The following is a 12182-nucleotide window of genomic DNA, read 5'->3' as shown; positions in this document are numbered from 1 at the left end:
TCACAAGGTGTCACAATTCAGAAGATTAATTCCAGACCAGAATTATTGCATCTTCGGCTTTTGTATGCAGACCCTTTATTTTTCCTCTCTCTCTCTCTCAAAGGGCCTCAGTTTGCTTTTATCTGTGTTATAATTCAGCTGAACCAGACTCCAGAGTGCTGTGCTATTCAGAGATTTGTGTCTTTCAGCACAGGTACATAATAGTAAAACCCTATGGTAGAAGTTTCACAGATCTAGCAGCACCTGTGTGAGAAACACTGAATATTTTGTCATCTAAATGTCTGACTTAATGTACAAACACTGAGTAAGCACCAGGTTTGAACCCTGTTGCCTTCCCTCTAAAAATGAATGATTGAAACATAAAAATATGGTAAACTGTCGTGGAGTACACCTAAACCACACACTGTAAGACCTTTAGTGACATCCACTGGAGAAACACGAGATGAGCTGCACATTCAATTCAGAGTCGAGCAACATCTGGATCACTGTAGTTGCAAGGTAATCATTTACTGCACGAAGACCGTGTCAGTTTATTCTGAAATGTTGTGAAGTATGTGGAATACAGAGTGGACTGTATACAGTTCAGTAGACAGTATTAGAGCTAGTATTGCATAATCTCCTGATTAACACACTTGAACACACCAGCGATTGGTAATTAAAGAAAATTAATCTGTGACAACTTTAATAAACTGTTGAGGAAAAAAAAAAAAGACTGGTTCAGCTTCTTAAAATGCATATTTGTTGGTTTTCTTTTTCTTCTGTGATAACAAACCAAATATGTTTTGGACTGTTGATCAGACAAAACAAGGCATTTTAAATAAATTAAGGAAACTTTTAATATTTTCTAACATTTGTACACTTTCAATAAATTGATTCATTGAGAAAATAAAGGACAGATTAATTATTATCATACTGTTGTTTTTAGGTAAATTGTGCTTTAATGACTGAATTTCTTTTTAAAAAATAAACCTATACGGCGCCCTGGGTGGCCTACGTGTCAAAGCATTTACCACAAACTGCAATATCTCTCGGACACAGCGTTCTCCATGCATCTTCCAGCAAAATGCAGTTGAATCAGGTGCTTCTCAGCTCGAGGGCAGCAACTTTTAAAGGAAGCTGATAAATGTACAGCCTTTAATTGTGCTAACAAAATCAGTATCTCTGTTTTGTGTCTGGTCTGGACGAAAACCTATATTGCACATCATTCCTCATGTCTTTCTATCCTGATGTCCTGCCATTTCTTCACTGTTGCTATCTAAGGAAGGCATAAAATCCCTGATAAGATACTTTAACAAACCCCGTCCTGATATATAATTATATCTGATGGTTGAATAAGCTGCCTTTAATGTAATACGTCTGTTCATGGCACACCCGTAACAAGGAAACTGTTTTTGATGCATGCCATCAAGAACCTCCTGATAGTAAATCCACTTGACTTTGAGATTTACTTGACTCAGTACATCATTACGAATCCAACCATAAGCACATCATCATCCCCAGCATGTCAGAGTTTACATTATTGAAACAAGTCATTTTAGCTTGAGAACACACGTAAAAGTTCCTTGTTTATGCTGTGACTAACACGTTTGTGTCCTCTTGTGGCAGAACGCCCAGCGGCTGGCAGCTGGAGCTCAGGTGGCTCAGACCCTCACCACACCGGTGGTCTCTGTGGCCACACCGAGCCTCCTGGCACAGGGGCTGCCCTTCTCTGCCATGCCCACAGCGTACAACACAGGTGAGCTAAACACACAAGCTCCCGTGGCTGTAAAACAAAGATTAACTTTGTGTGTTACTAACCTCTACGGCCTGTTGAGATATATCCAGGGGAATACAATTAATCAAATGTGACTTTTATCCTTTGTCCTCTCAGAGTACCAGCTGACCAGTGCAGACATCACTGCTCTACACGCTCTGGCATCACCTGGTGGCTTGTTGCCAACCAGCGTGTCCACATGGCAGCAGCAGGCTGTTTCCCAGCAAACACAGCAACAACAGCAACAGCAGCAACAGCAGCAGCAACAACAGCAACAACAACAGCTTAATCTTGCATCACTTAGCAACTTGGTGTAAGTCTTTTCTTCATTCTTCCCATCAGCACTGCGTCTTTTTTGCCCTTCCATGAGTGTCAGGGAGGATGTTGATGACGGTGGGAGCTGGTATGTTTCGGGTAAAGCTCTCAGTCGACTGATGACCCTTGTAACATTGGATTACCTTACTACTGACCTTCCCAGACAGCTTGCATGATATTCATACCATAACCTTATATGCAAGCAACTCACATTCCTTTCTAGTGAACTGGTCTCTCACCAGCATCTCACCATCTCTTCATAACATCAATCTGAATATCTGGCCTTCACTTCAGCCATATGAAACATTTTGCAGCGATTGGAGAGATGAAACAGTTTCACTGTCTGTTCCTTTAGTTATATCTAGTGTAACATTTGTAACTGGAGAGTTTATGGTTTATTAGAGGGAATTCAGACCTGGTATCAACATCCGTCCTGAGCAATCCTATTACAAGTGAACAGCTCTCAGTTCACGTCTGGCATTAACAAGCGTCTCAAGTGACCTCTTGTGATCAGATCTGACTTCCCTGCTCTATATGCAAATAAACATGTATATCACTGAGACAAACCAATAAAAAGGTTTTTACAATAAGTAAAAAACGTCTTCATAACAATTAGAACATTTGCCGAATTAACAAGAAGACCTGAATACCTAAGAAATTGCCGCAAACAGCGTTTCACGAAGTATATAAAGCTACAAAAACTCAACAACTCCCAAAATTGATTGATTATTAAAGGGAGGCTGGTGACCAAAAGGTGCCTGTTGAAACAGACAGTGTGTTCACAAACGTCTGCTGCTAACTTTGGCAGGTTAAGAGAGCCCAAACTAGATGAAAATGTCTGTCTTCTTATGATCAGATCACTCAGGATGCATGTTGATACCAGGTCTGAAGAGGGAAACATGACTTAAACTCCTGTTATGACTCTATCGAGAGATATTTTTCAACCTGGCAACCCAAAAGTCAGACTTGGATCTGATCTATAATGCATCAAGCCATTATTTACTTAGTAATTTATAAATATGGAATAGAAGAAGCCTTTTAAAAAGCGCTACCAAAATAAAGTGTATAAAATAAAATCGATATCAGAGTAATTGCACAAATATATCCTTATGAATGATTAATTTTGTTTTTATATATCATTCATTTTTTAACAGTTAGGAGTTTTTCCACTGCTAAAATAAGTAGAGTAAGTAGTAATAAAATATTTATATATGTTTAACAAATAATAGATATTTTGAAGTAAACAGCAGCATACACTTACACATACACCATATATTTATATTTTATTCCTCCAAGGTCAAACACACACAGCAGGTAAACATCAGGCGATTTATAAATGTACCAACATGAGCAGAATCAGCTCAGTCAGATATTAATATTAGCTCAGGATACCTCCCAGCCTTAATATAAACCAGTGATAGCTTGTTTAATGTTTTATCTTCTCGTTTTTATTTAGATGTTAAATGGTCATCAGGTTTAATTTAAAGGTGTTTTAAAGAAATACATACACCTTGTTGTGTGTTGCTGTCACTTTGTCCAGTCTTTCAAATACATTCATGATGATAGTCAGTCTCAAAGTCAAAGTCAGAAGTAAAACCAAACTTTTCTCTTAAGAATTGAAAGATTCTGCCAGCGTCACTTAAAAATGTCTCTTCATTTGAATGTAATTTGCTGTGTGGATACAGGATTTTTCATAGAAACGAGAGGCAAAGACAAATCACTTGACAAGTATTAAACGGATTAAACTTGATTTGGGGAAATTCTTATGAAATTAGAGTTTTATGGAAAAGCCGTTGGCAGATATTTTTCACGTTAACATTGAAGATTTAATAAAGAATCCTGAGAAGCGTCTGTGTTGGATCAGAGAACAGTGTTAGTGTTACAGCAGCTGAACGTTGCAGGATTCAGGTTGGGTTTGTTGGTAGCGTGAACACCAGATCCTTGAAGTGTGTTCTCTCCTCTTGTCCACAGCATGTGGGGCGTGGACAAACAGAGCAGCGAGCTGAATAGCCAGGTGTCCAGTCTGGCTGCCAATCTGAGGTGAACAGCCACTGCTAGTGTGTGCGTGTGTGAAATGTCATGACCTTGTCTGTAGGGGGGGGTTTGTAGTCTACTTTGCATTTGAAGGGCTTTTGTCTAAAACTACGTACAGTATATGTCAGCTATGGAATTTATTTTATTAACTCATAACAAGGAAGAGTAAAGGGAGAGTAAACTTTTTCAGCCTTTAACTCTTAAAAAAAATCTGAAGGTAAGGAGTGTTCAGAAATATAACTGTACTGGTCTGTTCTGTATAATGTTACAGACTAGATGAAACTAAAATAGGTTGGTTTGAATCAAGTTAACAGTCTATGAACGTTGATTTTCCTTATTAAAGTCCACTGCATTTGCTTTTTAATCCATCAAAAAGCAAGTCAGCATGGTGGAGACACGCACTCTCCTACAGCTGTACTCCAAATACTTCTTTAGTCATTACATTTTGAAGTTTGAGCTAAATTTCATAATTTTGTGATTCTTCGTATGTGTATTCTGAAACTCACCAATCACTTATTTTTCACTGGATAAAATTTGTCCTGAACATCAAAGAAAGTTGTTGCTGAATGTCTACAGAAATCAAATTAATACTAATTAATTATTTTTTCTAATCTAAACAAAGAATCTTTGATTTTCAGAAATTAATATCTCAACTACTTTTCAATTTCTTGCAACTAAATTTTGATTGTGTGTAGTATCAATGTAGCCCGATCACATCCAGAACTTATTTGAGCCCACATACAAAATTTGAGTGCCACAGATCTTGCTAAAAATAGTTTCAGAACTAAAAAAAACAAACACTTGAGATATTTTGACTGCACATTTTCCCAAGAAAGATTGTTCTAATTAAAGCTTTTTTTATGAGAAAGTGTTCATATTTCTACATACATTTTAACAGTTTGAGGATCTTTTATGAAATTCTTTACACACTGAGTCCGATCTGCTAATTAGTCTATATGTAGCGAAAATTCCCAATACGAGACAAGATAGATAGATAGAGTCGACAGGCAGTGAAGAGAACTTTGTGGTCCTCACTTCCTGAGAAAAGGAAAAGGAAAAAAAGACAACTAGGTCCATCAAATCCTGAAAAACAAGACAAGAGTGAGGAGAGTTGGAATGACACATTAAAAAGAAGTCCACCGATTTCCCCAAACCGGTTGATCCTGAACTGCGACTGGTGGTACGTCTAGGTAGGCAGTAGGGACACACGTAACACCACACACACATCACACCGAGGCAGCTTGTAAATTAAACACGAGGTCGCACATGAGGTCGCATTTATTTTTAAACGTGCGGTAATTTGGGGTGAAAAAATAGAACTGGTGTGCAAAGGTCTTAACTCCTTCATCATTTAATCATTTTTTTAAAAGAAGTGAAAATAATTCATTGATGAGGCTCAGAGTACGCAGAATCACAAAACAATGAAATTTGGCTTCAAGGTCCAAACTTCCAAAATTCATAAGTGAGGAAGTTTATGGAGTATCGGACTTTGCAGTGTCCCACGAACTTAATAGAAGTTTTTTTAATGAATTTTTCAAAAAAAAAAAAAAAATCCATGACATGAACTGTGAAAAGTTCTAAATTCTGGCTGAGTTTGCATGAAATGACCTATCTGACAAATAATTGTCAAGTCCCAGCTTTGACATGCTTTTTAAATTGTCCCTTCCTGTTTTATGCTGCTGCTCTGGAACAACCACAAATACGGTGGCCTCTCAGGATCAAACACATGCAAGAGTAAAAGCCTCACGCTCAAAATCATGAAATGCTGCAAATGCAAACAAAAAGCACAAACATTAAGAGTGTTACATTCATGTGTTTTAATAATTGCAGCCTTAAGGGAACTATTACCTTGATAAAAATGATAAGTAATTTAACCTTAAAATTAAAAAATGCCCGGTGAAGATGGTCATGATTTTGCATTCACTCTTCACTCTAGTATGCATTTTTGTCCTTAGGGAGCCACCGTACACACTCTGTAGTTAAGGAATGCACAGAGCGTCACTTTCCTGATGAACACATGTATTCTTGTGTAAATGCGCCGTTCACCGTTTGATCAGAAAACAAGATTTTCTTGTGTGCTGGAACAACTTCAGCAGGTTAGGGTCTTTGTTTCTGATGCCGAGACATTATTAACATTATTGCTGTTGTTGAAGAAACCTTTGCTCGCAATAATGTTTCACACTTTTCTCCACACATGCCTTCTAATCCACCTCTTCCCTTTGGTTTGGGCTCCAACATTTTGTTTTCTCCCCACAGTGTTGGTTCTCCGTCCAACCTGCTCTTGGGTAGAGATGAGTGGTTGGGCCGGTACTGTATCACACTTCCTTTTTCCTGTGTGTCTGTGCGCTTTTGGCTGGCTCCCCCCTTAAAGCATGTCTGGTGCTGTCTGCAGTCAAACAGGAAAGAGACGTAGTTCCGGTTTCCACCATGTTCTCTAACCCGAGATTATTTTTCTGTTTGTCATCTGTAGTTTCTTCACATCATAGCTGCCTCACTGCCAACCACCCTGTCACACTGATCATTTCATGCTTCCTGGGCTGTTCTGTTGATCTGTTGGGAGCAGTTTACTTATGCTGTGAAGGCTCAGAGTTGATTGGATTTATTGAATAATCGAATGTGGCTTTTCCCTGTTGGTGCTGTGCCTTGTAATGTCGGTTTTTGTCTTGACGCAAGTCCAGTTTCTCACTCACCTTTGTCAAGTGGCTAATCATTTGTTTCCCTCCTGCCTTTCCTATTCTGTCCCTTATCTTCCATCGTCTTCCTCTCTCTGACCCTCCTCTCAGGCCTGTGCCTCATATACCTCAAGGCGCCATGCTGACCGTCAACACAAACTCCAGCGTGAGCATCAAGTCTGAGCCTGTCTCGCCCGGCCGGGATCGCAGCACCCCTTGCCCTCCTCCATCTTCTACCACGCCGTCCTCGACCTCAGGAGGAGCCATCCTGACCGCACCGCCGCAGTACCCGGGCTCCCTGCTGTGCCTGGAGCCCCCGACCGGACGCTCGCCTGCGGACAGCGTGAGCAGCAACGCCAGCTCCTTTGAAGGCAGCGATCGCGATGATGCTGGCGCAGCTGGCGGCGGAGGCGCAGGGGGCGGCGGCGGTGGCGGCGGTGCTACAGGAAGCGGCAATCCTGCAAGCCGATCCATGCCGCCCGACTTCAGCCCTTCAGCCGAGCTCCTCAGGGCGTCGAACGAACCGGAGCAGGAGGGAGGGAACATCAAGCGCATGAGATTGGACGCCTGGGTCACATAGAGGCGACACCTCTCTGCACCCACAGCGACGTTTGGTGACACTCGCAACACACGCACCCACATTCATCCTTACACCCCCACTGCCCCGACCCCACTGCCATGTGACACTATCATCACACATCTGCCTCTGTCCAAATTTATACAACTCAGCTGCATCACCCAGACTAATGAGGCTTTGCCAAGAAAAAACAAAACATAAAAAAATTAAATTCCGTCGGGGCTCACGCTCCGACTGAGGAAAGGATGGCTTCGTGCTCAGCTGGGTGTTTTGTCCCTGGTAGGCCCTTGAATATAGAGGGACAGTAGATCTTTAAAGCCTTCTTGCTTGAATGGACTCCTGATTAGTAATTTCTTTTGGTAGAAATGAGGTGTTGGACCTTTTTTGCAACCTGACGAAACCACAAAAACATTTATCTCTCACGTGGTTTCTGCATAACCTTCATGTATTTACATCTGCTACATTGTTCACAATGTGATTGGTGGCTTGTCGACATTATGAGACTCACCACTTCCTGCTCGCTGAAATCCAACTGGATTGTGTGCTGTCCATTCTTCCATAAGTCACCTCTAAACTGCACTTTTGGATATAACTTAAAGTTTGAGGACTGAGCATCTATGTGGCACTGAGTGAACAGACTCAAACAGGCTCTTCTAGGTGAGGATACGGTTCTTTCTGCTGCAGCCCCTCAGGTGGCACTCTGTGGCTGTGGAGTCGAGGACCTTGCCAGAGTGCCAATATCGACCTCTCTTCAGCGACAACAACAAAATGCCAAATGCCTCTTGCACACGGTGCAGGGACACTGACGAATTATCACTCGCACTGTCACGGAAATAACAAGAACTAGTAAACTGTCGATGCTCTTCAGGCTCTGAAATCGCCGTCGCTCTCTCCTTGGACCGGGCGCTCCTCCCGTCCCGTCCCGTCCCGTCGCGTCTCACCTCATCTCTGGAACTCGGATGGAAATTGTTGCAACAGAAATCCAGCCAGTCGACTCAGCTTATTAACCAGGAGTAGATGCCATCCAGTTAAAATGCATAGAGTTTTTTGAGCCTCTGGTGGCTTTTATTTTGTCGGGTAGGGAAGTATTTGGTTCTTTCAGTCCAAGTGTTCTTTATATGTTGGTATTTAAAAGAAAAAAAATCTGTTTTGAGGGTCCGTTAGTCGTCCAGAAGTAGGAATTCTGACTTTGTATAAAAATCACTCCTTATACAAAAGCTTTGATGTCCTCTTTAGCTCTCTCTAGCTCTCCTTAGCTCTTTGCCGTGTTTCAAAAAGTGAAAGGAAAAAGACATTTTCTATATTTCTACCGCTTCAGTTGGCGACAAAGTAAAAATAGCTTTTCGGCTTCAACGACGTGTATGTACATATGAATATATTTGCATAGACTTTGCTAGGTATCCCTAAAAACAAGCAATGTGTTGATTCTCAGTGGATCTGTTTGCATATATGAGTGTGAATTTGATATGTTTCGAGCTACGGTGCAGGGGTTAACGCCGCACTAGGTAGTGCTGGTGTATCGGACTCGTTTCAGTAAACCTATTTTATGCTAATGTTGATGGTGTGTGCACTTTCTGTCCCCCACTCACAGAGGCCTGCTTGGTTGTGGTGTCATCATATTCTCCTACCACACATTTTTAAAAAACCCACGATCAAAGTCATCCATAACCACCTGAACATGAGCAGACTAGGACACTGCCATTCACTCGTAGTGTAGTTGAGAGGTGAAACACTTCCTTGATTGACAGAATCGTGTAAAATCTTTTCCACGTTAGACACAGATTATGCCTTTTTTTCACTTTGAAATGAAGTCAAGAAATTGGCTACCAAGTGCTGTGTTTGTGGTTCAAATGTATGTTTTCTAGTTTTGTCTGAAACCATTTCAATTTTGTGTATGAGTGTGTGTACACAGGTTGTTTATAGCCTACAAATAGAGAGTTTCTCCTTTGTTTTCCTTGAGACGATGCTCAAAGCGCAGACTGTTGTTGTTGACTGATTAGACAATCCTACACTTTAAAGTCAGTGTGGGTGGAGTGGAGGAAGTGGACCCGGCTGCTCGTATTTGATGATGCTTGGTGCGATTAGTCATAGCCCACAGCACTGTGGGTTTGTGGCGATAGTCCGGAAAAAACATCCTCGTGTTGTCGATGTTTTTAATGATCAGGCGATTTCTCCGTCCCTCGTTCGACAGCGTGGTGAGTAGCTTTTCTTCTGTCAATCATCCCTGATAAACAATTCAACATCCAACACATTCAATAAAGTCATGTTGGAGAAATTTGCCCCTTAAACGGTTAAAGGAATAGTTTGACATTTTGGGGAAACTCGCTTGTTCGCTTTCTTGCCTAGAGGGAGAAGAGAAGATCAATATTTTGAAATTTCAAGTATTACAGCTGCAGCCTCAGCACGATGTGACGGAAGTTGAACTTGAAAAAAATGCTATTTGATAGTCACCGGGAACTTTTAGACCACTCTACAGGGGTTTTACCAGAGCCTGGTAATAATAATGCAAGTCTACCAAGGCCCATGGTAACACAGTACAAGGTGGAATCGGAAATTTCTGGTTAAAACAATGGAAAAAATATTTTTCCAGACAAAACCATAGTCACATGACTAACGTTTCTAATTTAACAGAGATTTGAATAATCGAAAATCATGACCCATCCCTGCTACATTTTCAAGTTCATAAATATTGTAGCTGAACGTTATCAGCTGTGGCTATACTTGAATCAATTAATTATTGAATTATAAAGATGGTAGAATAACCACTGCTTCGTAGTCTAAGGCTCACAACTGTAGCGCATGCAGACAGACTTTTTTAAAACTGGCAAAAGAAAATGTGATTTAATGCATATTTCCATCCACGATTCCTCCAGTGTGTGTGTTTTCCCAGAATGTTGAAACTATTCCTTTATAAGATCCAACTGATGAGCGGTACCAGCCTCCAAACAGAGCTAATGATCTCCTCTTCTTTCCACGCGGTCGTTTCCATTTAAAAAATTTCCTTGAAAACTCTTTTGTGTTTGTGGGCGCTGATGGTTGACTGAAATGTGACACCACACCGATTGGCTTCAGCGTTCTGCTTCACGCAGGTTCGTTCATGTACAAAAAGGTTCTCTGTCCAATCTAGCAGTGTAGTCACATGACAATCTATATGAGAAATGAAAACCTGCACCCCTGTTACTTGTTGTGTACAATGTTTTTTAGAATCTCACTATTTTTGGATTAATTTGTGCTGGTGACAGTTCCATTGTCTTATTATTATGATGATATAATTATGGAGCTTTTATTTTATTGCTATTTTGTGTAGGATAGTCAACTGTTTTTATTTTCTCTCTCTTATTTTATCTTCCTTATCATAAACATATAGTACTGGTTTCCTTTTTTTAAACAACTTGCTGAAAATTGCACGATCAGTTATTGTGGTATTAGCAAATGCAACGAAGGAAATACCAGTTAAATGCTGCAATTTTAATTAAGATATAGAATATATTTATAAAAATGGGAAACAACTGAAATTAGTAAATCATGAAATTTGAAAAATGTAAATGCATGGGATACAGGTAACAACAAAACTTAAGTTACGTACAGTAATGATACAGGACATGCATCACAAATGAGTTTGAAAACAACTCAGAATAATGTAGCATATGAAATACTAAAGATGAAATTTATAGCTAATATATTGTGTTGAGCTAGTCTGCTTTGGGTTTTTGTTGTAAAGAAAATATTTCTTTTTGTTGTTTTTTTGAGAATGATATACAATTTGTGTATATTTTCATATACAAAGTATGCACTGATATGTTATTGAAATTCTATACCGCTTTTACAAAAAAAGTGTTTGTTGTACCAAAGTATCCAAGTCCCTTGAGACCTTACCCTTTTTGCGTATGTTTTACCGTATTTTATATATTAAATAGACAAACTGAGTGAAATGAATTTGAGTCTGGTTTATTTTCTAAACTGCCATGAAAATCAAAGACTGTGAGACAAAGCAAACCTTGCTTTTAAAATAACTCATTAACCCCAATCAGGACAGTTTCTTGTCAGTAAAATCTCCAGAAATCTTTAGAAACTAAGTGTAGCTCCATCCATTTCAGAGAGTTTGTTCTCATTTGGTCTGTTTCTTCTTCATCTTCTGCTCTTTGTCACAGTTACAAACACGTGCGATGAAGCTTCATTTCACACATTCAGTGATAACTAGACGACTAAATTTAGAGGAGCTCTCATGACCTCCTGCGAGGTAAGCGAGTCAGCAGTGTTTAATACTGAGATTTAACTATTTCATGCAATAGCAAAAAAAAACACATCACACCTTCTGTTTGTGTCTGATGTTGACTTTTCTTCTTTTTTTTTTACTACTTTTAATAAAAATTGTGTGTTTTCAGATCCTGCATTTGAGTAAAAGCAGCAATACCAGTTCCATTACTCGTAAAATACTATTTTACTATGAAAAGTCCTCACAGAGCAAAACGTTTGCACACCTGTGGATCCACAGATGGGCAAACGTAGGAGAAACCAAGGGCCGACAAAATCAGAACAAAAACTCTTGCATTGTTCATCTCACTTGAGATCACAAATACATTTTTAAAATTGTTTCAGTACAAAGATCTTCATCAGGTACTGCTATCTGTGCCAACTTTAACTCTTTATATGCTGTAAACGAAAAGTATTTAGGACACCATAACAACCGTGATGAAGGTCTTGGTACTGAAACATTCCTGATCTCAAGTGAGATGAACTGTTTCGAGAGTTTAATCAGAAAAATGTACTTTGTTATGCAGAAAAATGTACTCTTTGTTTTATTATTATACATTACAATCTGAATTAGTTC

General features: G+C 39.8%; 1 protein-coding gene across 3 annotated transcripts in view; it reads left to right on the top strand.

Annotated features, from left to right (window-relative positions):
* LOC141010149 (myocyte-specific enhancer factor 2D homolog) overlaps positions 1–8902 on the top strand; it is a 29298-nt gene extending 20396 nt beyond the window's left edge. Inside the window, exons 8-12 of one of the 3 annotated variants that reach the window (XM_073483011.1) lie at positions 1606–1735; positions 1871–2066; positions 4040–4108; positions 6359–6409; positions 6886–8902. In XM_073483011.1, the coding sequence (XP_073339112.1) occupies positions 1606–1735; positions 1871–2066; positions 4040–4108; positions 6359–6409; positions 6886–7354 (915 nt within the window). In that variant the 3' untranslated portion in view covers positions 7355–8902. The remainder of the gene's footprint in view (positions 1–1605; positions 1736–1870; positions 2067–4039; positions 4109–6358; positions 6410–6885) is intronic. The other 2 variants (XM_073483012.1, XM_073483013.1) reach the window with 2 other exon arrangements.
* The last annotated feature ends 3280 nt before the right edge of the window (positions 8903–12182 follow it).

The sequence above is a fragment of the Pagrus major genome, chromosome 16 (assembly GCF_040436345.1).
Source record: "Pagrus major chromosome 16, Pma_NU_1.0".
NCBI lineage: Eukaryota > Metazoa > Chordata > Actinopteri > Spariformes > Sparidae > Pagrus > Pagrus major.
The sequence above is the reverse complement of the archived record's forward strand: the minus strand, read 5'-3'. Positions and strand labels throughout refer to the sequence as shown.